Source organism: Cygnus atratus, chromosome 9 (genome assembly GCF_013377495.2).
Source record: "Cygnus atratus isolate AKBS03 ecotype Queensland, Australia chromosome 9, CAtr_DNAZoo_HiC_assembly, whole genome shotgun sequence".
In the NCBI taxonomy this organism is placed as follows: Eukaryota; Metazoa; Chordata; class Aves; order Anseriformes; family Anatidae; genus Cygnus; species Cygnus atratus.
In genome coordinates, this window is record NC_066370.1 from 2,839,113 (window position 1) to 2,863,689 (window position 24,577).

The 24,577-nt window shown below is 46.1% G+C and overlaps 1 protein-coding gene across 4 annotated transcripts in view; it reads left to right on the forward strand.

The window, feature by feature from the left end:
• Positions 1 to 1,640: 1,640 nt before the first annotated feature.
• Positions 1,641 to 24,577, forward strand: part of PID1 (phosphotyrosine interaction domain containing 1) — a 94,065-nt gene continuing 71,128 nt past the window's right edge. Inside the window, exon 1 of one of the 4 annotated variants that reach the window (XM_035545043.2) lies at positions 1,641 to 2,204. In XM_035545043.2, coding sequence (XP_035400936.1) covers positions 2,166 to 2,204 — 39 coding nt within the window. In that variant the 5' untranslated portion in view covers positions 1,641 to 2,165. Of the gene's footprint in view, positions 2,205 to 11,512; positions 11,679 to 15,173; positions 16,171 to 21,188; positions 21,278 to 24,577 lie in introns of those variants that run through there. The other 3 variants (XM_035545044.2, XM_035545045.2, XM_035545042.2) reach the window with 3 other exon arrangements.

Below are 24,577 nucleotides of genomic sequence, written 5' to 3' on the forward strand. Positions count from 1 at the left end.
AGATGAGAGATATGGAGCAGAACTGCGCTTTGACCTGCTTTTTTCTCCTCTTTATAAGTTTGTCTTCTGTTCCTGGAAACCTCGGCCAACACTATCTGCCAACACTATGGGGCCATGCAGGGTCAGAAGGGATGGCATGAAGTAAATTTGAGTCCAAGTCACCTTTATGTCCATTTTAAGCATCTTATCAAGGAAATGGGACTGGCCTAAGGCCAGAGTCAGAGCAATCTGAATTCTGGTGCTGCCTCAAATAGCTGGAGATAGTTATGAAGATGGGCTGAGCGCAGTGTGCTCTCAGCTCTCATAGGCTCCTTAGCCTGATGTGCCGGTCACTGGTGAGGGCTCACTCAGAAGTTGTGTTTGTACTTTCTGGCTCTCCACTTTCTGCTTGCACTGGAGGTGATCCCACTAGTGCAATTTCTGTGCTGCAGAGCAGCTTCTGTGGGATCCAGCTTCTGAATCCTTTATAGCGTTACCTAGCCCCCCATAATTTGGAAGTGCTCCAATTAGGTGAAGGTGATTCTTTCTGATGGGGAGTGGGTCAACCAGTGAAAACAAACAAAACCTCAAAGTGGTTATGCCACATCAAGCCCCATCTGGGCTCAGTTGGCTTCATTCCTTCTGCAGTGCAAAATGGATAACAAAAATGACCTCTTTGGAAAAGTCAGCTTTCTCAGTTATTATGAATTACATTTCTGAATCCTCTTTTTAAGAAGTTTATGATAAGATGATTATTGTAAATAAGCTTCCCCTTTAGCAAAGAATAAATCATCAGATAGGCTTTGTTTGGTGAGATCTTTGGCAAAGGAATGTAAATAAATAAGCTAACTGAATAAACTTCTTTATCTGATGTGCTGAGCAGAAAAGGCACAAAGTTAATCATTTAGGAAAATAAGCTGGTCTGCTGCGCTTGCTTCAATAACAGGCCAGGAAGAGTCTAATGGAAACAATCTGCTCTAGCTCACTGACCCCAGACTTTTTGCTAGAGTCCCACAGACCCAAAGAGATCCTGTTTATCAGTCTGGAGGCAATGCTGTCTCCTCAAGGAGATGCTCTTTGGTCTAGATTTTTGTTTAGTTTCTTTTCCTGTAGACTGGTGTTCTTCACTTCGGGGTTAGCTCCCTGCAGCAGAACAAAGATCTGTTATGAAGCCAGCTGTGACTTCTCTTCCACCTCCTGGGAACAGTACATACATGAACAATAATCTGAATTTGTAGTGTCTTAAGCTTCGGAGTCCATTCTTGTTTCCAGATGAGCAAGTTAATGTCCTTGTGCATGTGATGATACATGGATGTCAGCCCATCAATGCCCAAAGAAATGAGAGTGTGACTGCTCTGATCTTTACCTCAGGTTTTTATTGACTTAGACGGATTTGAGCTAATCTGAAGTAAGTCTGGTTGGAACCTGAGCCGAAGAGCCAGAAACAAGTTGCACATATTACCAAAAATGCGCATAGCTGTTGTGGAACCAGAAAATCACCTAATGCAACTTAGATGACTTTGGCATGTAGTAACTGCAATCACACTTAGTTTGTCAGCAGAAGATTTAATTCTTACCTCCTCTCCCCCTAGTGGCTTGAGGGATGATCATTGCCTCATCATCCTTTGCTTTTTCCCTTTGCTTGTGCTGTATCTTCTAGCGTGTCATTCTTGAGCATTGCATCAGGCAGGTAGTATCTCAGAGTGACACTGCTTGACCAGGGCTGTACAGTTTAACACCTGAATGAAACATTAATGGAGATAGTGATCTGTAGCCTTTGTGAATGCCCCATTTTGTTCTCAAGCCATGGCTTTCTATTGTTCCTTATTTCAAACACTCAGCGTTTTGGCATAGTTGCATTTCTGCCCCTTTGCAGTGTTTGACTTAAAAACACAAAGTCAAGATTGCTTGGAAAGATAAGTGTCTACAACAGAGATAGGATACATTTATGCCAAAATATCAGCACAAGATGGTTCTGTTAACAGACAGACCTTTGACCTTTGACAGGCTTTGACCTGTGAATGTATCCACAGGAAAAGAAGCAGCATAGCTTCGCTCCTCAGGCTGGTGGCTTGGAACACTTCCATGGTTTGAGTGAAAGCTCTTGCAGATGCAGAAGTGGCCTTGTGAGCATTGCTCTGGAGCTGTAGCGGGTGGAGACCACAGGAGATTCCTGGGTTCTTACCATGAATCTACAACTATTAGCACAGCCCTTAAATTCACAGGTTAGTAATTTATTCTAAATTCAAATTGCATGTAATTAAATTTGCCTTCTATGCATGCCTCTGAAATGTTCTGAGATCTTTTCATGAAAGTCTTTTTGTGTGTCCATGATTCTAAAACAAAGTTTCGCCAAACTTCCCCTTTATCTAACCACTTACATTTTGGTTTAGTACCTGTGAAATTTATGAATCTGTGTAAAATCTAACAAAAAATATCTCAGCCAGGTTGAAAAAATATGATCAATGCCCTGTTGAATGTGGAAGCAATATTTATGACAGACCTTTACTGCCAACTCTTTTATGGTCTTTGCTTAGTGTATCTGCCTTTGGGCAATCTGCAATTTGTTAAAATACCATCATGAAGGCTGTTTAAAAATAGTTGTCCCATATGATGGCTTAGTGTCCATTCTTGTATTGAAAGAATTGAAATATAATAGTATACTCACTTGCAATATCTTTCTGGAAATTATATCTTATGCCCTCAAGCCTATGAAACCAAGATGTAGAATCTCAGCTCATATATCTTTCATGTGAAAATGTGACCACTACTAGTTTCAAGAAAATATTTAGGTAATGAATATCAGGGCCATGAGGCCAATTTCATACACGATAAAGCTTCATTTACCCCAGCCACCTTCCAGAAGTTTGGCTTTGGCTTCTCCTTGTGAAAAAATGGCTCATGGATACAGGTTATTCAGTGTCCTAACATTAGCTTATTTCTTACACTGTGTTGGGGTAAAGAGCACATATGATAGGTTCCAGTTCAGAATTACTTTCCATTTTTTAATATAAAACACGACTCAAACTAGACACAAATCTGAATATCCACCTATACCTGCTTTCTTCCTTGGTGTAAGAATGGCTGTAGGAAAGTGTAAAGCTGTGTCTGCATTTGATCAGAATACTCTGGCACTGCTGCAGGGGCTGTAAAAGGAGGAGAGCCTGTACCAAATCTCTCCTCTGGTACATTGCAGCAAAGCTGCTTGCAGGTCAGAAGAGAGTACTGACCTTGCTGCTCGTGTCTAGGTGTACAGGGGGGTAAGCTTTATCCCTTGCAATCCCCAAGGAGCAGGGGTGGGAAGGTGGCCCTCAGTTTTATCCACTGATAGCCCTATTCTAGCGAGTCGGTGTTATCCTTTTAAGGGATAAGACTAATGTAGCTAAATCAAAACCAGACTGTAGGGTTGATGACAGACCTTTTAATTGCATCCCTGCACAGGAGTGACAGGCAATTTCCACAGCCTCTTCTGCCTCTGCACCGCAGGGCTGTGAGGCACCACAAGAGCATCCTGCTTAGGGCCACACAGCTGCTGCTTTGGAAATTATTTTCTAACCAGCATGGAGGGAGTCTTTGTTTTCTTCTCTTGGGTAATTTGGCCATTTACCCACTGTCGAAATAGGCCTTTAAAGTCAACCTACGAAACTGTGGTGTCCCCGGTGTGACTTGGCTAACCAGGTGGGAGGCGGCGCTGGGTGACTGTGGAGGCAGGGGGCTGGCAGGTGCTTGGCAGGTGCTCTGTCCCACTGGGTTTTGTGTGAGTTTCCTTCCCGAGCTGCTCGGCCTACACTGACTCGCTGCCACAGGTGTCCCTGGGGATGTGGTGGCTGGCACTGGCTTGGCCTTCCTGTCCCCATCTGAGGAGGAGTGAGGCAGGCGGGCCAGCAGAGAGAAACCAGAGCGATTCTGCTCATTACTTGAGCTGGCTGCTCTGGATGCCTGCTGGCTGCCTGCCCACGCTTCAGCGTAGTGTTGACAGGCACGTACAGCTTATTGTCTGCAAATGCTGATTTTTCCTGCCTGTCATAGGCCTGATTGCTTCCTGTGACACATCGGAGGACTGGTTTTGACATGAGTCTCAGTCCACTCTGTATATTTAGTTTGAAGGTGCAATTTTGGGCTGCTCCTCTTGCTCCTAGAGGAGATCTTTCTAATGAGTCTGGAAACTTCTCCATGGTTTCATCACTACGCCTGTGCTTTGCAAGCCTCTCACCCAGAGAGTGAGATTTGCAGTAGGAAGAGTAGCAGGTCGCCTCCAAAAGTCATTCAGAAGTTACGTGCACTGGGAAATGCAACTTTCTGCTATGGAAGTGTGTGGGGTCTTTCACTTGGTGAGGGGACTTTCCTGCGTGGCCCAGGGGAGGACAGAGCCTTGGTGCTCTTGGATGGCTGCATGGAATGGAAACTGGGGGCACATGAGGACAGTGCAACACCTGGGATCTCAGGGATCTCAAATCAGTGTTAACTTGCTGAAAACTCGGTGTTTGTAGATCCTGTTATATGGCATTGATATTCTACAGAGCAGCCTATAGTTGTTTGACTCGCTATGTTGCATCTATCATGTGAAGAAGGCAACCAGGCAGTAACTGTCATGATGCAGAATAATTTCTTCCAAGGATTTTGTACCGAAGATGTGCTATCCATAATGCTTTATTTATGATCTGTATGTAATGCCAATTCCTCCTATTATTTTAATTTGAACATGTATTTTGGTTGTTTTCCCTTTGTATTGCTCGTGATAGAACAGGTCTGTCAAAACAAAACTGGCAAAAACCTCATGTATTTAAGAAAGGATCTGCTTTCACATGTGCCTATTATGTTATTCTGCCATGAATTTGAAATTGTTATTGTTCTACATATCGAAGCCAATGACCAGCTTTTTTTAATCCCCAGTACTCAACAAGCTGCTTCTCCTTTTCCCCTTACCCTGTGTTATTCCATGTGTGGTAATGACAAAGCCTGGAGAAGATTTTTAGAGCACTGACTTAGGTGTGGAGTTTATCAGTTTTCCTCTTTCACCCATTTCATTTCCACAGACAGATTGTCTTACAATTCCAGGGAGATCCCTTAATTCCTCATAAACTTTGAAGAGTTTACTCTGTTTTAATACACGTGATATTTAAAATAGGGTAGTAAGTTAGCAGTAATGACAGACATGTTACGTTTAAATCAAAATGTCTCACAGTTGGGATTTACTTGGTGATATACACTGCTGAATTTTGAAAGAGTTCACTTGGAATAGGCTATTGAATGGTAAATATGGTGATGCTTTAATGACATTTTAAAGTTTCATGGAACACACTACAAAATTTCTGTACAAACTGGTTAATATTTTCTAATTTTGCTCCACTTTAGGGGACTCCTGTCTGCAGAAAAAAAAAATAAAAATCTCCCAACAAAACAACTACCATACCCTGGCAGTAGGGCTGGCACTACCCATGTTTTTTCAGTTGTTTTTCAAGAAGCCCTGATTTTGCATAAACAGTATGGTTTTTTTTTTTTTTTTTTATTTCTCTTTTTCCATCTGGCAGTACCTCTTAAGAAGGGCAGAAATTGCAGACAGAGAAATATCTGACTTCAAATTAACAGTTAAATGCACTCTTCATTCAAAAGCAACTGAGATTTCTGAGAATTCATTGTCTCTCTCTTTTTCATTTGTATATTGCCTCTGATTTACATCCCTGTTCTTCAAACCTCAGTGTCAGGGGTGATTTATGAGTGCAATTTTCTGTGTAACATTCTGCAGCAATAGTTGGCAAATCCCTTCCCTCAGCATGGGGATGTATTTGTTACACACCAAAGAGGCACATAACTCCTAAATCTCTTTAAAAAGACAATGTTTAATACATTTTTGAGGGAAAATACAAATCCCATCTCATAATGCATAAACAAATTATGTTACAAGTAGATATGTTACCTGTGCAATAACTGCCCTGACTGCATGCCGATGGCAGTTTGTGGGATGGAGCCACCCAGCCCCTCTGGCCACCCCACACCAGTCTGCTTAACTGATCTCTTGCTTTTAGCTTGAACCAAGTTCCCAGATGGCGCTGAGGCAAAACACAAGCCCAGCTGCACTGCTGTGCTAGGGACTGCTCATGTTGAAGTTTAAGCAGGAGCTAAATGAAGGACTTTTGAGATTCGTTAATTTTCTGTTACATATTTTTGCCTCTTCTAGGGTTGGAAAAGTTTACATATTTGTAGAGTTCATTTTTGAGTTGCAAAACTTGGTAAAATCTTGTGTGAAATGTTGATGGCATCAGCCTTATACCTTCAGCATTGACTCCTCCACTCTGGTTCCCAAAAACTTAGAAGGGACTGAAGCCCCATTAAATTACCATCCACAAGAGGTGGTTCTTGGGCTTCTCTGAATGCTTTGTAAATCTATATTTACTACCTCCATAGGTATTTGTCAGTGAATCAGTTCACATCAGCCCAGCAGCACGTGTTTGAAATCTTCCCAATAATCTGTGCAGTGCCCAGGTCATGGACTGAGAAGGAAGTGGTTGGCAATTGTGAAATCTAAATGACATTGCAAACCGTTTTCTTGCTGCGGTGATGTACTGCAAACAATTTTAACCACAGATGGTCAAAAGTCTCTTTCCTTAGTAAATTCTCTTATTCTGAGGGGATATTTATCACCTATGACTCTTCATTCATTCATTTTGTAATTTCACTGTCTCTAGTGCTTTCCCTAAAAACAGCTTCTCTATATGCACATGATTCTTCTCTTGTTTACGTTGCTAAAAATCAGAAGTATTTCACATTAAGTTCACGGTGTCTCATCTGTGCAACTCACAGAAGAGTCATGGACAGGAGCTGTAAGCAAGTCATGGACTTAGCTTCGTGTAAAAGTGATGTGGGGCGATTGTAATCTCTGAATGTATTTCTGGAGGGAGTATAACATAGACAAATAAGTATTTAATAATCATCAGAAGTAATTCACAAATAAAACCAGTAAAATCTAGGTGCACAGAGCTGATGGGGTCTTTAAAGGTTTTGTTTCAAATTCTTCTGGTCCTAGAAGAGAGTGAAGACAGAAGTGTCTGGCATGTGTCAAACCCCAAATTTTGTGTTATTTTCTGCTGCTTACAAGATTACATTACAAACTGAACTTGATATTCTTTGTGTATGTTAAGGCAAAATTGGCTGCTAGAGACACTCTGGAAATCTCTTTGTCCCCGCATGGCAGTGTCTGGTGAACAGCTGTGTCACTGGTGCTGTGGTGGGAGTGTTCCCTGGAGATGAGGACTTCTGTCCCTTCTGCCTTGTCCTTCCTGTGTCACCCCACCATGTGGTCACTATCCCCGAAATGCTCTGTGCTTTGGCTCCCTCAAGCTCTGGGCCTCTGCTTTTCCCCTTTCCCATCCTTGCTGTCCCCTCTCCTCCGTGCGGATCCCTCTGGGCTCCTTGCCCGTGGCCCCATGCCCTGTGGCTCAGCCTTTCCTGTCACCACCGCTGTAGACCAGAGCCTGCCCAAATCACTCTCTGCTGCTGCCCTGCCTTTTCTGGGTGGCCCAGATTTGGGAGGCCTGGGCTCCCCGGTGCTTCCTGACAGCTGGTGCTAGGCCGTGGTACGTGGAGCTAGGAGGCAGCTGCCCGAGCTCCTGCCAGGCTCTCGCCCTTCCCCTGCTGCTCCACCATTGCCAAGATCTAGGGATTTGGCCTTTTAAAGCCACGCAAGCCATTTGTGGTAAACTGCTGTCTGCAGTTGTTGGCCTGCCTTGGTTTTGGTGCCTTGTTTGTGGTGCTGGTGTCAGCAGGGCTGGCACAGTCCAACACAAAGATGAGGTGACACCAGATGAGGTGACAAAGATGAGGCCAAGAGGTGAGAAGAAAAGACAGCTATCACAAAACATGGCCAAGTAGGTCCCTAATTGTGCACGGCACACATTTATTGACTTCTATTGATTTATAACCCCAGACACCTTTGAAGTCATCTTCCAAGTTGTTGTGGGGAGAGGAGGAGAAGCTGTTTGTGCTCCAGGAAGGCAGTGGGACAGTTCCAGCTGAAGAGACCATTGGGGACATGAACGTTTTTGGCACCAGCATGGCTGACAAAAAGCACCTGGTTACCATGGTAACCCCAGCAAGCGCTTTTCAGGCACGTTGGAAATCAGGACTTCATTGCACCTGGCAAGCCTGGCACAGAGGGGCTGGAGAATATGCCGTATCCAAATCTGAATTATCTCCCTTCTCTGGGATACTTATCGCTGCCCCAATTTCAAAAATCATTAACACCGTGTTGTTTCAGGTTTATAGGATCTCCCAGTGCCATTTTAAAATATTTGTGAAGAGGATAATGAGCCAGATGCACTGTGAGCAGAAGTGGCCTCAGCTGAACTACCACTGGTGGAGCTGCACTGCTGCATCTGCAGTCATCCCAAAGCACCTAAGTAATCAGAATAAAGACAACTACCTAAATAGATGGTGCTGCACGGGTGGGATTATACAGTAAGCAAGTATGTAAATAATTTTTTCTTTCAATTTACCAAAGTAAAATGCTGAAAGGCAACCAAGGACCTTTGGAGATACATGGTCTGCATTTTGTCAGTATTTGAAAGAAATATTCTTGCTGTTCAATTGCTGTGACTTTAACAGCAGCCATCCCATATCTCCTGGGTAGGGAATACAGAGCCGGATCTATTGATGCGGCTGTACCTATTAAAGGACGGGTATCTGCCATTTAGAAGTTGCTGTAATTTAAGTTGCCTCTCAGGAGCTACTGAAGCCAGCAGGTGAATGAGTCCCCTCAGAACACAGGCTGCTGATGTTGGCAGCTTGCCTGCATCCCACGGCCAGATGCGGCGCTGGAGGCCCAGCCTGGCCATATCCTCCCTGAGCAGCACCAGCACCGCTGCTCTGCCGTGCTGAGCCTCCGAGTACACGTGGTGCCACTGGAACTGGAAATCTCTGACGTGGTTCTTCACTCTGTCCTCTTTGTATCATTTAGACAAAAAGCAGAGATAATTCCATCCTATCTAGCTTTGCCTTCTGTGAAAGATGAAGTTCTACTTAAAAATACATTTATTGTTAATTTGAATGTTAAAGTATGATAAAGCTGTCAAAAAAAAACACAAACAAACACAAAACACAAAAGTTTCAATTACTTGGATACTGTATTTTGGGTTGCTTAGGCACAAAACATTTTTTCAGAAAGATATCATTCATACAATGTACTTGATGTACTTCATCTCTGCAAGCATGCTATGTTGGCTTGGAGTGAGTTGACAACAAGTTTAAGAGTAAATTTAGATTTTGGAAGGATGTAGTTAATTACAGCTCTTTACGGGACATTAAAGTCATCAATTAGGCAAACTCTGCAACAGCAAAAACAAGGTAAACTGAATTCTGAAGAAAAAAAAGATGCGTTTAATGACTCGTGTACACTTGATAATCTTGCACAATCAAAATGAGGATCTTGGAAACTGGAGTTGCAAAGTCTGCACAATATTTGGGGAAGCAGCATTTAAGTAACAGGATGACTCTTCTAGTGATATGTTTCAGTGTGAAACTGTAGTGCCCCTAATGCTAATGGAGCTTGTTAAGTCCAATTATACATCGGGATTGGCAATCAGACCATTTTAGGTAATTAAAAAGGCAATGTCTACAGAAAAAGAGAAAGTTTGGTTTTGTTTTTGAAAGCAGAGGAGCCACGTTGCTATATACACCTTATATATATTAGTGTATGAGATGGCCCCAAAGGGAAGACAAAGAGCCATTGAGAGAGAAAATACCCGGAGTCACTGGAGAAGCTTCAAATTTGCTTTGTGAATAAAACTGAAATTGGCTTATTCCATCAAAATGGGAGAGCACCCCTGGCTTCAGTATTTCTGCCTCGTGAGCACTGAGAGACGTGGGCCTAACCTGGGTAACGCACTGCAGTCTTTGGAAAGAATTATCTTCATATTAACTCATTACAAGAAGAGAAATCCTAGGATTTGGAACAGAGGAAGGAAAATTAATAGAAAAAATATCTGTATCTTCTTACAAGCACATTCTGGAACATGGCACATCCTGGAAATATTAATTCACACTATTTATTTAAGCAAAAGCAAAAGATTTTTGACTGGCTGGGGACGGAACTTCCCTAATGCAGAACAGCTCAGATACCCAATAAAAAACAGTGCTCGGATTAAAATATTAGAAGGTCTAGGTAAAAATGACTTCATCTTGGTGAGACTGTGACATGAAATCACCCAAGCTTAACTGATCATTTCCTGAACTCGGCCCTGTCTGGTCCCTCACCAGTCCAGCCGAAAAATGAGTTCCCTGCAGAGGCGTCGCGGGGAGCCTCAGAACAGGAGGGGACACTGCGCTCGTGCTGGGGACAGGAGGAGCATGTCCCAAGGGGCTGAATCTCCTGGGACACCAGGAACCCGTATGACAGCCGAGTGCTGCTGGAGGCTGCACGCCCCTGCACTGGGCAGCTCTGCAGCTGCCTCACTGCTACTGCTAGGGACAGCGCCTGGGGAGGCTCCGGGAGCTCGCACGGTGCTTTGATGTCAGAAACCAGCCAGCCTGATTTCAGAAACCTGCAGCCAAGCTGCTCCACTCTACCCACAAGCGTATTCCTGCCTTCCTCTCGTATAACACAGGCTGAAGCATACAGCGGGCATTTTCTCCACTTTCCCATACTTTTGGAAATGAAGTGAGTGTTTCTGCTTTTCTGTTGCAATAGCATGCCACCCATTTCACAGGAAATGAAATGAAAATGAAATGAAATGGTTTCCCTCACTGGTTTTGGTTTGTATAAAAGTCATGTCAATGAAGAACGAAGAAGCCTCCTGCCATACAGGTGGCCCCTTCCTGCTAACTGTGGATCCCAAACCCGCTTCGTGAGGTGCTGCCAACAGAAGCCTGGGTTTGTATGTGCTCCCAGCCACTACAGGCAGTGCCGGCAGGTAAATTCACCGTTAGGAGAAGGGCAGCATCAAAGTTTACTTGGGAAAGAGCGGGGCTTTTAGGAAATGCCTCCCTGGCGTCAGTTGGAAGAAATGAGAGGGTGACGGGGCCACACGGTGCCACCCCGTCAGCTTGTGGGTGAGGAGGGCAGCACCCAGTGGGGTGAGTTGTTCCCCTCCTGGGGAGGGGATGGGCCCAGTCCCTCTGCTTCATCAGTTAGCCAAGCCACAAGCCTTGAATGGCTTTCACTAGCCCGTCCCTGCTAAGGGCCATGCCGGTGGCGTGTTTCCAGAAGCAATTTCGAGGTCTGCGTTCACGGAGGCCTCACTCCCACCACACGCAGCCTCGCCTCGATCCTGCGACGCGGTCACGGGGCTGCTACCCACAGGCGAACGCGGTGGAAACCCTGGCATTTTGGGAACGTGCACAGTTGCGTTTGGGAACACTGCTTTGTCATGTAACACACCGGCAGCCAAGAAACGACACGGCGCTGGCGCGACGGCCGGGGCCGGGGCCGGGGCCGGGGCCGGGCGCGATGCCCGGGCCCGGGCCCGCTCCCGGTGCACCCACCGGGGGCCACCCCTTGCAGCGTGCTGCTGCTCCTGCTCCTGCTGCTGCTGCCGCTGGTGCTGCTCCGCCCGGGGGCGGGCCGTGGGCGGAGCGGGACGCGGAGCGGAGGGGAGCGGGGCGCGGAGCCGAGCGGAGCTTTACGCGCCCGCGGAGACCCCAGCGCGCTCGGCAGCGCCTCCCGCCGCCGCGGCACCATGTGGCAGCCGGCCACGGAGCGCCTGCAGGTAGGCGGCGGGGCCGGCGGAGCATCCCCCGCCCGCGGCAACGGGACACTTGGCTGCAACTTCTCCCCCGGCCCGGAGAGGCTGGGAACGGGGGGCGCGGCGGGGCTGCCCCGCTCCCGGTGCCCGCTGCCCCCCGGTGCGGGCTCCGAGGGGTTGGGGCACGGGGAGCGCAGCCTCGACGCTGCTGCCCCGCTGGGTCCGCGCAGCCCCGCGGCCGGAGCGGGGTCCTGGGGGAGCGGGGTCCCCGGGGGCCGGGTGTCGCCCCCAGATGTGCGGGTCCCAAAGGGTCGGGGAGCTCCGGCCCCGCTCGGCCGGGGTGCTGGCCCCGGTTCTCTGCGTTTTTTTTTTTTTTTTAACGTATGCTTTTATGCAGATTTGCGTGTAAATAAACTCAGGGTGAAATTTGAGACAGGCAGACGGCGAGAAGAAATCCAACTCACTTTGTAGTTCCACTGTGTCTACTTTGTTAGTTTCCAGAGCAAGTGTCTGCTGAGAGAGAAGCGGGCATTTTAAGCAAGAACCAGCGGTCTTACTTAGCTGGGTGCCAATGAAAGGTTTTTATGGCTTTTGCGACTGAAATTGAGAGTTTGCTTTGATACCATCAAGCAGAAAATTCAGAGGTTTGGCTTGAGTTGATACTAAAGCCACGCTGAGCAGATCTTTGAGCTTGAATCCCCCCAGCCAGGAACAGGAATAGTTATTTTTCTCAAAAAGGCATACTTTTCTCTAGGACGAGGAGCTTGGTTTGTAGTTGATTGGAACAATAGTTTGTGGGTTCCAGGACAAATATTATTGTGTAAATTCTTACGATGTAAATATTATGAACCTTATGTAATATTATTATGTAAATGCATTATTATTTGTTTGTTTCCCCTGTGTGAGCCAGAAACCTGAGGGTACCAAAGGCAAGCAGCGAGATCACCTGTGTCATGGTGATCCTGGGCCCGGTGCTGAGGCTGGGGCACCTGTCCCATCTGCACTCCGGTGGGACCGTGCCCCTGGCTGGGCATGTGGCCCCGGGATGCTGTGGGGGAAGGACCCGAGGCGAGGCTGCACCCAGCACTTGGGGCACAAAGAGCAGCAGAGGGAGGGGAGGAGAAGGGGAAGGCTGAGGTTAGCAGTGGTGTGCAGGTCTGGATCATATGGATGTGTCCTGTTCTTGGATTTCGGTTTAAAGCTAAGATACTAATGTAACAAGCAGGTGATGCTGCCTAGGAGAGCATGAAAGGCTAATTAGAATCAAGTGCTTATGTTATGCAGAAGAAAGTTGTGAGTGTAACCTTATTCAGCTTCCTTAGGCGCGTGCATTCCGCTGCAGTCTGCTACAGCTCGCAGGGATGAAGTTATCGCATCCTGCGCCCATGCAGGCGTCTCTCCCTCAGGAGCGCATGGGGAAGACCACGTGCTGCAGGGAACGTGGGCTGCCTGAAGGGGGGACACACACCTCGCTTGCCTGTTGCAGTGAGATTGAGGTGCAGGGGAGGCTGTGCTCTTGGGAGGCAGCCAGGAGCCCCGAACTGCTCAGCAGTGGCCACTGATCTTGTGCAACTTACTGTTGGTTGCCTCTAGCTGGAGCCTCCAGGCATCCTGAGTCTCCCAAGATGCTGAGTCTGTAACTGTGGTTCTTGCTACCGGGAGTTGCTGGGGAAGCGTATTAAGAGCTGTAGGTGCTGTCAAAAACAAGCCAGAGGGATCCAAACCTTCAGAATTAAATGACGTTTTGACTTGTGCTAGTTACTGGAATGAGAAGAGGAAAGCTTTGAAAAAGCCCCAAGAAGCCATTAATAGTTCTGCGTTCGCATGAGGTTAAATAAAAACATAGTAAACAGTGGGCAAAATGAATGCAGTGAGCACCACCAAGGAGGAAGGCTGCTCTGAGTCACTGGGAGGCAATCACCTAATTAAAAGTTGGATTCTAAGCTGTATACACACAAGCCAGAGTTGCGTTAACAATAGATTAGCTAATATTCCCAACTTTTTTTAAAAAAAATTTGAGACGTGGTCGTTTTTAAGTAGCCTGATCTCTGTGTTTGTCTCCAAGAACCACCACACGTTGTGCATCACCAGCCTGGCCAGAGCTGCTGGCAGCGCTGCCTGGCCCTCCTACGGGGAGCTTGTGCAAGGCAATACATACGTGTTTTTTTCCCTTCTTTCCATGTCAACATCATAATCCAGTTTCAGGTGTCCTGTGTCCTTCCCCTTGTCCCCAGGCTCCCTGTCTCCTGCCACCCAGCTGCTGTGAAACAAATCTCGGTGCCACCAGGGTACTGTGAGGGGGGCCCCAGCTCGTCCCTGGTGCTTCCCCATGGCATGGGTGGGAGGGTGCTGGGCATGGGGTTTGGGCTGCAGCAGGGGAGACTGTGGCTACTGGGGCACTGGGTAGAGTTGATGATGTCTTGTGGTCTCTGTTCACATGTTGTGCAGTTACGTGCCAGTCATGCCAAGATGCAGCAGTGTTTGGGGGATGTATATGGCAGGTTGCAGCTCCGTCTTTTGTAGGCTCTCCTTCAAGCTGATGTATGGGTGCAGAGAGCATGGAGCTGGGCTTTCACGAGTTGTATGTGGTGTCATTGTGACTCAGATGCATCTTGCGTCAGTTTCCAGCTGTGCCAAAGTGCAGGTCTGTTATTAGTCCGTGCTGTAGCTCTGTGCTAAGTAAAACGGCAGTGAAAATATTTTCATCTTTCTGCATATTTCTTTTGGCCTGGTTTAGTAAGAGACTGTGAGCCGACTTTGGAAGTGGCTGCCTGCTGTCCTGGGTCAGCCCTGCACTCCTTGCTGAGGACAGCTGCGTGTGGTTAACTGAGAAGGGCACGCTCATGGCAGCGTGCAGACACCTGCCTCCTTCTGGGAAGGGTGCAGTGGTTGTCTATTGCTTGTGGGTCTCTCTTTCTCAGTCCCACCCGGTGAGCAACAGGGCTGCACGTTCCTGGTCTGTGACTGTTCACGTAAAAGCTGCTGTTGTTCTGAATGTGCTCAGTCCTGTCAAGTTTCACAGTTTGTGCTGAAGTTTTTGGCTTTGGCTGTGCGTGTACAAAAATCCCAGCAGACTCCCAGTGTAGTTCCCAATGGAATTAAATGGATTAGAAGAATAAGCAAGAGAAACGTAAATATCAAGGTTTCTGGAATTTCCTTGAAAATACAGTACCACTTTTTCTTCTTTGTTCCTTCCCCTTCTGCCATTCTTTACCTATAGCAATATCTCGGCCACGTGCATTTTCTCTAAAGTCTGTGGGACTGTTACTTATGTGGGACACTGCAGGGCCAGGGCACTGCCCGAGTATACCATAGGGATCAGCCACTCTGGTGTGGTACGTAAGAAGGTTGTGATTTTACAGGTAATACAGGCATTAGCATTTTCCATGCTCAGTGTAAAAGGGATGATCTTTGTGTCTCTTTTGAAAACTTTTTCTGCTGTAATTTCTGCGGCAGCACTTCTTGTTTGTGTTCAACTAAATGCTGGTGAAAGGAGAGGACTTGTGTGTGCCCTGCCTCTGTTGGAGTCCTCACCGGGAGGTGCAGCGCATATATAAGAGCTGGTCCACCGGTTGCGATCACTGGGCTCCAGCTGCGGGCGCCCTCTGCCCTTTGTGCATGGGTTTGATCGCACCATTTGTGGCAGAGTTTGTCGGTAGTCGCAGGCAGTGCTGCCTGATTTTTGGCTTGATGTTTGCTGTGATGGCACTGATTGAAATAAAGCCAAAACTCTTCTGAAGTCCGTATTTAAAACTAATTCCAAATGTACCCTCAGTGTCTGGTTCGGAACGGGAGGGTCGCAGCTGGGATTTCAGAGCTGCTGGCCACAGTGTTGCTCCCATGAGGGCTCTGAAGTGGTTTTTGAAAACAGCCAAAGTCTTAGTGCAGTTCCATTTGCTTGTCTGTGAGATGACTGGTATTTGCTTTGAAACCTAAATTTTCCTGGAAGCTTGATGCCAGACATTGTTTGTAGATAATAAATCCCTGAGGGTGCATAGTTTCCGAGTTCAGGCTGTCCGTAAGCCCTGTTTATAAGTCTCCCTGCTGCTTCTCCTAGCACGTGTGGGCAGAGGATCGCCGTGTCCAAATACTTTTCCTTCAGGAGTGGGGGATGTGGCGGTGCTATAACCTCGAACGTCCCTGTGTGGAGCTGCGCCAAGCTCTCATTGTGGAAGTAGCTCTTGTTTCTGTCCTGTGCGTGGTACCGCTGGTGGGCTTTGAGAAGTGGTGGTGCCTGCTGCCATCATCCCACGTTGCATCTCTGCCTTTTGGATGCTTTTCTTGGGCAAGTGGTTGCCTCTGGCTAATCAGTCCCTTGATTTCTGCCCCACGCTACTGGAAGGCAGCCAGAGTCCCCACACCCGTGCAGTACGCTGCACAGGGCTTTCCAGTATTCAGAAAATATCCTCTACCACCTAGGGTAAACATCAAACACCTTTCCTGTGTCAGGAATACGGAAACCGTTCCCTGAAGAAAAGCCAGCTTTGAGCAAAGCGACATGTGTGATGGCTTCAAGGTAATTGGGTTGTGGCGTGCGTGTCTCTGCCACTGGTTTTACGGCAACGTTTGTATCTGTTAGATGTAATGTGGTTTTAGGTGCTGTCGGTGCTTTCAAATCAACTTCTCATCTTGGTATTATATTTGTAGTGTTCCGATGCACGTCTACTGAAAATGCGCTATACAGTCAGTTGAAACAGTGTTTTTCAAATTTTTAACAGCATATGGAATAACTCCTCCTTAAAACCAACACAAACAGATTGCAAGTGTAAAGCATACAAACAGCTGTCTAGACAGAAACTGCTGCAAGACATGTATAGCGGGAGCGATACTACTACTGAACTCTGGTTTTATTAAATATTATGTCAGAAGGAAAAAGTGAAAAGTATTTGAAATTTAAGCTTATATCATGTGGATGCAAACGTCCGGAAAGTCTCACAGCACAGTGTTTTGGCATTATATAGCTACAGGATATTTTTCAAGGCATCAAAGTTTTTATGCCAGTTTGCTACTATGACTTTGCAGCAGTCAGAGATCCTTCAAACAAAGCTCAGTGAATTGCAGCAAGCTCATCTGGCACCACTTAGCCTGGGCAGTGCCTTTTTTCTACATTATTTATTCTTTGTAGAAAATGAATGGCTCTGGAAAAATGCTAATTTTGGGAAGCATTCTATGACCAAAAGAAAATCAAAATCAGTGACTGTTTTGTGGAAAGCCCTCTGGGAAATGATCTTAAGGGTTCGTTTAATAGTGTACTACCAGTTTCAGTTTATAAAGCTGACAGCCTGTTTGATGACCAAGACAAATAAAAATAAATAATTAAAAAAAAATCAATGATTTCCTTGAGGAAAGGCAGTCAGCCCAAGGCATTCAGTCTAAATAGTTCAGGATTTTGACTGCCTGCTTTTTTTTTTCTTTCTGTTCCCCAGTGGCAGCCAGTAGGACAGTCCATAGCAGCATTGCCATCACCTTCCATGGGTGGTCGTGTGTGCAGCAGGCAGGCCTTCAGCTGGGCGGCGGAGCCTCTGGCTGCAGGGGCTTTGTGCCTGGTTGGTGTGGTGGTGGTTCTGCCTGCCATCCGGTGTGCTGTGCAAGCAGGATGAGAGCCTGGCCTGGGCGCTTGTGGATGTGGAGCTGAAAAGTCCCTTCAAGCAATGTTTAATACTTGCTTTCTTTTTCCACAATGCTTTCATGTATAATAATTGAACTTACTTGCGCTTCAAATAATAGCTGGAAAGTTGCAGGTGACAGCAGTGTTAGTCTACCGGGCTCTTCTTGATTAAGTGCATAAAAATCTTTGAGCAAAGATTTTAAATGTGGGTGATTGTAAAGTGTCTGTGAAAAGACTTAATGTGACCTTTCATGATTTGTTTTTCTCGCTGAAATACTGAAAATGTGGAGTAGCAAATACGAATCTTGATGCATAAAGTCTTTGGGGGATTAATTTTTTTAAAAAAAGTTGTGTTCTGATACTTGATATCTCTTTATTTTAATGATAGCACTTCAACAAAATTGTACAGACTCAGAATGATAAAGTTGATTTCGTTACAGTGACCCCTATCTTAGCAGTTCAGCAGTGGCTTCTGAAGTGTTGGTCGTTTTGAAGAGCCTCCATGCCTGTTTTCACTGGCTGTGTTTAAATGGTAGCTGCTTTTCTGATGAACCAATTATTGTTGGTAATAGTTCCAGTGCAAATTCAGAAACTTAAAAATTTTGCCATTCTCACTGTTTGCTGCCTTTGTTCTCTCACAGGCCTCCCTCACCCCCATGCCAAGGGCCTCAAGCGAGGGGTTGAAGTCTGGGGCAGGCCCCAGGCCTTCTTTGGCTGTCCCACTCCACTCTTGCTGGTTAATGGCTGACCCTGCTTCCAGGCAGCCTTAACAGCCCTATGTGTGACCCAGATCCCTGATGGGCTTCCTAATGACTGAGCTGAGCTGTGAGCGCAGGTATCTCAGAGCTGTGGCACCGAAGTCACCAGCAATCCTGTGCTGTGCCCCTTCATGGCATTGGATCTGTGCCATTCCAGATGGTTTTCAAACGTCTCCTCATGTGAAAATATTTTCTCCAGATATATTTGATGGGAATTGCCAGGAACACTGTGAACAGATAGAAAGTTAATTAAATGTCCTGGAGCTCAGATTTGTGGCCGCTTCTTTCTTCCCGCTCCAGGCTCCCTCTGGGTTTCAGAGATGGATATTCCATACGTTTCGTGTCAAGCATTCAGAATGACCCTGGAGTAAGTTTCCAAATATTCAGAGCCTCCATTTGGGGCCAGGCTTTTCCAGAGAGCTTTTTACCTGGTGGACTGAGCTCTTCTGAAAACATGACCACTCATTCAGCGCCTGTAAAGAAGTGGTGTTCAGAAGTCTGGTCCCACCGGGGGAGTAGCTGCCCTGAAGATCTTGCAACGGGAGCTAGTCCAAGCTCCACTGGGGTCTGTACCAGCCTTCATGGGCCCAACTGGGTTTCAGGGCAGGGCAGCAATCCCACCTACTGGGCTGTTACACGGGATCCAGAAAGCATGTATGGTCTCATTTAAAACAAACATTTCTCCACACTGTGGAACTTCTTCCTGAGAGTGGGCTGTGGTGCTGAGAGACAAAAGGTGTGGGCAGATGCAACCTTTCCTCTCTGTGTGGCTGCAGGAGGAGGCTCTGCATAGCACATCTTACTTGCTTGGTGGCTTTCCTGTAGCTGGAGATGAGCTTTCCTGCTGTCAGGATTAATGCTCGCTTTCTGAGCTGATGATGATACTGACCTGAAAATGGTATTGTTCCTTGGGGGAAAAGTCACTCCCTCTAGTCTCTCTGATTAAAACAGAAAAACAAAATTTCTGTTGCTATTTATCAAACATGACCAGTCCAAATTAATATGCTGAATTTGGTTTCTAGTGTTATGTTAAGAGACATTTTTCTCAATTTTCCAGTGTTGCCTTCTGGAAACAAGACTGCCACCAGGAGGGTTGTGTCTGGGTGTGCTGGTTCTTGTGGCTCTGGTGTGGAGCTGGAGCACACCAAGACAAACAGCAAAAACATAAGGTTTCAAAAACAGGGTTTTAATCTTTTTTTTTTCCCCCCGATTTGAGACTTTTTAAAATAGAATCTTTTTCCCATTTTTAGCTTTTCCATCTGGAATTTATTCTTTTTTTCCTCCCCAGTTTTTGACCAGAAAAGTTCTTTTTGGAAGCCCTGCCTGTAGCTCCCTGAGCTGCCTGGGGGTCGAGGCCTGGCACAAGCCTCCTCCCTGCCTCCCCACGCATTGTGTTGGCAGAAGGCGGCAGAGAATTTCTTTCATCTTTCAGAGGACTGTCAGGGAGGAGTCAAAGCAAGGCCTGGAGAACAGATTTTGGTGGTGTGGTGCTTGGCAATTAGGGCTTTCAAAATGTCTCGTGGGCTGAGTGAAGTTTTCATGGGGTTGTGTGTGAGGGGACACAGGCAGTATTACTGTGGGGTACAGAGCAATTTGATACATTTCTCATACGTAGATATTTTAAGACAGAGGTGAGCCCTGACATAGAAGCACTTGGATGTACACGTGGAGTGTAAAGCGAGTTGTTTCTGTGATGCTTTCCAGGCTTGCATACTCTACAGTGTCCGTGTTGCTTTTCGTGTTGCCAGTTCCAGCACTGTTGAATGATAGTAAATCAATTTCGATGTGAGGTGTTTTATTTTTCCTCAGTGTTTTGTTTTTTGTTTATAGTCCACAGGAATATTCCATGCTTGACTATAACTTTGAATCAACAAAAATTGTAGAGGCTTGAATTTTGTCCCAGTGCTTTTCAGGAGGAGGCTGTGCAGTGTGGATCTGTGCAGGCATCAGTTTTCACAGCTGGGCTCTGTTGTTTGGGTTAGAATCAGAACGAAGGATATTCTAAAAAATTTCACAGTGGTCTTCTCAACAGTTTGGCTGAAAGGGGCCATTGAGCTGCCAAGGACAGAGTTCGGGTCATTTCCTGGTAGCTGTCCAGTGGTGACTGGGCAGCCTGGTACAGGAGACAACCCCATCAGAAATACTGGGCTCACTGCAGGGTCTGGAGAGGTGAAGGTCAGCCTTTCTGTGGGACCGAGCAAGCCTTGGACTGAGACAACTTACTTTCATAATCAAGGGTGAGGAAAAGCCCTGGCACTTCAGGACAGTATTCACTGAAGTTTTAGTTAGTCACTGTTTAATTTTTTCTTCCCTGAAGTCACTCTCCTACATCCTTCTTACGACTGAGATGCTGACAAGTTTTGGGCACAAGTGGTGGAGCTCATCTGACTAAGGAGAGTTGTATCTGAAGAGATTGTGAGTTGCAAGCAACAGCTGAAATGAGTTAGAGAGCTCTTCTCCTGGAAAGAGCCATCCCACTGCTGCAGCTGAGGGATTTCACCCCGTGGCCGGACAAGCTGCCTCTGGTTTTCTGAGCCCAGGACAGGGCTGCAGCAGGTTGGAGTGGGGCAGTGGGGTGTGGGTAGGTGAACGTATCTCGGTATGTTTGTCAGCAAAACAGCAACAAGAGAGGCTTTGGACTAATGTGAAGTGCCTTATAGAGATGTGGAGCTGTTGGATGTGGGGGCAGCCGGATGTCCCCTTGGTGGGGAGCTGTCAGCAGCTGGGGCCAGAGGGGGCTGGGGGCTGTCACAGCCCAGAGCCCTGTCTGCAGAAACCTTGCGCTGGCATAACTTGGTTCTGATTGGTTACGAGAAACATAAATATTGTTAAATGATTTTCAGAGGGCTGTTATGTTGTCTTTTCGATTTAGGATTTTTATTTCTCAACAGCAGGAGTTATTTGTGGCTGCTTACATGACATTAGAAAAATATCCATGTGCAGTGAGTGAGCGAGCAGCATTAACCGTGGAAATGTCCGTAACTGGTTTGTTCTGCAGTTTACTATGCCGGCTCTGAAAGCAACAGTCTGACCTTCAGTTTCTGTGTTATGGTTTGAGGGTTTTCTTACGTGTATGTGAAGCTTTCCAAGATAAATGAAGTGAATGTGGTTTGGCATTTAAATCACTGATGTTATATCAAGCTAGGGAATTTCAGAAACTGTTAATGTCTAAATAGATGTCACTTTGTTCACATGGGGATAAACTTTGCTCCTGTATATCTATATGCAGATCTCTTTTGGTCCAAATTCTGATCTTGGTAAGTTGGTATTAATCTAAGTGCTATTGCTAATGTCAGGGGAGCTGCTCTGGATTTCTTTTCCTCTGAAGAAACCTCATGTGTATTTGGGAGTGTCCGAATTTTACCTGATTTTTTTTTCTTTATTTTTAAGCAGATATATGTGACTGTGAAAAGATTTAATGTCTAAGCGAGCCAGACTGAACATTTCTGTGTTACTCTTTTTGGAACGCGTTGTTACTGAGGTCATTCTAGACCAAGCCCTCCCTGTTTGGATAAGGGGCTGTTACGTATCCAACCGGAACGTCTGTGTCACGCTGCAAGCCTGGAGCGTGCTTGCTTTGGGGTGGAGGAGAAAAGCACTTAAAAAATATTTATGGAAGCATTAATAAACCTGGTGGTCACACGGCTTCTTCCCTTTGTGAGGGTAAGGGGAGTGCGGGTAGGGGGCCCGTGGGTGCCATGCTGGGTCCCCAGGCATAGGCTGGTAGCATCCCGGGCTCTTGGCCACCAACCTGGGGCCCTGCAGTGCCCACGGCCACCTCCTGCTGTAGCCTCCAGCCTTCCGTGGGCTGTGGCCTGGCTTCAACAGATGTTTTTGAGATTTTGGTTGAAAAGCGTATTTCTCGTTTGTGAATGCAGTCTGTCTCTGATTCCTTTTCTTATTTTCATGTTTTCTCAAGAAAATGTAACGTTTGTTTCTTCAAAGGGTTTAAAATGCCTACTCCAGTTTTTGTTTTTTTCAGCATTTATCAGGAGCAACAAAAAATGTTTCTTATCCAGCAGCTGTCCTTACAGAGTTGAAATTAGAGAGCAGTCTGTCTTATCCTGGGGAAAACATCATTTCCAACATTTTCTTATTCTCAAATCCATATGTAGCACAATAGGAAAGTGATGTCATATTCTTCCTTACTATTCCAAAATCTATCCGGAGTTTTTAAAATTTAATTAATTAATTTAATTTTTATTTTAAAATGCTTTCTGGGAAGTTTTTAAATCTGGCCTCCTGAGTTTTACAACTCAACATATACCTGAACAAAATCAGACTGAAACATCTGCTTTCAAAAATGTCCGAGGCCTTACAGTGTTATACGTGACTTCCCATACAGATAGAGAAGGGGTGCTGGGAGTTTGAAGAATAACGAAGCTGATCATTGTTAATCGTTGCAAGTCTGCTGCAGAGCTATAGACAGTGGAGTGGTTATGGCTGCATAATAGTTTCCAGAAAAAATAGCTTGGCATCTTTGTAGCACCCCAGTTAGCAGGCGTCAGCAGGCAGCGGTATAGTTGTTATAGATATGAATTCTTTTAGTAGTGCTGTCCAGCTAGTGGAGCAGGTAAGGGCTTCCTTTCAGTGCCAGCTTGAATCTGACCCGTGGGATCGGTGCACTGGGGAGGGAGCGGGGCTGCAGGCACCTCGCTGGGGGACTGCAATGGGAGCAGTGACACCGCACAGCTTGTCCGTCTGTTATCCTTCCCTGGGGGTGGAGGAATGGCTTTTAAGCGTATCATCACCTCCTTAGCATCGTCGGTTTTTCCTGCTGAAAGGAGGTCATTGCGGTGCCAGTGCTGGCAGTGCCAAGGTGCGGCTGCGTGCTGGAGCCTTTACGCTGTGCAGTGGTGGTGCCCTGGTGAGGAGCGGCTCTGACGACTCTTTAAGGCAGCTTGCTTTGCCTGGGTGACTGGCGATGCTAGACCGTTGGTATCACAGCCTTTGGCCCACCTCATCCCTCCTGCGAGTGGGGTACAGGGATGCTGAAGTCCAGTAGGCCTCCAGCTGAGCAGGGGCTGCCCGGGCAGTGCATGGCACTGTGGGGAATTGGGCTTGGAAAAACTCCCGTGGGCTTTGGAGGAGACTCTGGGGATGGGCTAGTGTCTGCAAGGGGAAGCTGAGAGCTCTGGTTCACTGTGTGCCATCGGTTCTCGCCCACCCTGATGGATGTGTGCGGGAGCTGACTGTCGTGGCAGCAAGTGTGCACTGCGAATGCCGTGCTGTGATGTGCTGCCCATGCTGGCTGGTCCAGGGTGTGTTACCTGATCCCACGTACAGACCCAGGGTTTGCTCTAGCGAATGTTTAATGCTGTTCTGCTTTGTACACCTGGAATTCAAAAGAGAACACTTTTTTTTTTTTAAGCTCATCATCATATCTTTGAAACTAATTGTAAGCAAAATAAAATAAAGCTGAGCACGTGGAGTCTGGACAGATCTTGGTAACATCTGGACCAGCTTGTCTGATACCATGTTATTTCTATGACTTGATTTTACTTAACTTTCATGCAATGTTGAAATGCTGTTTGTCTGTCTGCTGGATGGACAAAGGCTTGGTCCTCGCTAGAGGAGCTGCAGTGGGGGGCGAGATGATTTCAGGCAGTTCCAATTTCTAATGTGCATGTTTTGATTAATATCTTGTTAACCTCATGTTAACCCCTAACACTCTGTGGTTACAAGGATAAATATTTATTCCCAGAACGTAGCTGTAGATACGTGTTAGGATTAATGCTAAATTGTTAGTATTTAGTACTCACTTTAAGTAAAATCAGTTTATCAGGCTGCTTCCTTTTTTTTTTTTTAATTGCCAAACGAGTGTGCACAAATAGGGTTCAGATGGCCAGAGCCTCCAGAATCTCATTATCTTAATTGAAAAATGTCAGCCTTTGACATTAATAAATGATTTAGCTAGCACATGATTCAGTCACTGGGGAGAAATGAAATTGGCTGTTACAACCATCCCTCGCTTCTAGATGATAGTGATAAGCTACAGCCCACAGCACTTCAGAATCAATAGCTCAGGGCTTAGGACATTATTTTCATATATTACAACATCTCAATTTCATTGCACTTGGTAACATTTTATTCCGGAATATCTTCATGTAGAAAAAAATGGAAGGTACACGAGGGATATCCTCCTGTACACTCTAATGTTGCTGTTCAGCTTTTTACAGTCAGCAGATGTGTCGCCAGTGCTTGGCCTCTTCTTTTCCTTAAAATCAAACTGTTTTGTTTGTGTTGACCATTAAGCAGGGCCACTCTTCACTTACCAGAGGAAATAAGTTGTTTAGTCGATGTTTGGGTCTAGCTGTATGTTGAACTACTGCAGTAAACAAGTAACTAATTCTCATCCGAATGTACTCTGCGCATGGATTTTATGGAGGCTTCTGGAAAAGAAAATATTTTTCTGTCTAAAAAGCATTTCCTACCCAGTGACTAGCTGTAAAAGAAACAGCTTGAAAGTATTTCCTGGCCGAAGGGAAGGTTCAGTGCATACTTCTAGTTTGCCATTGTGGTTAACATCAATATGTGTTTTTCTAGCGCTGCTTAAG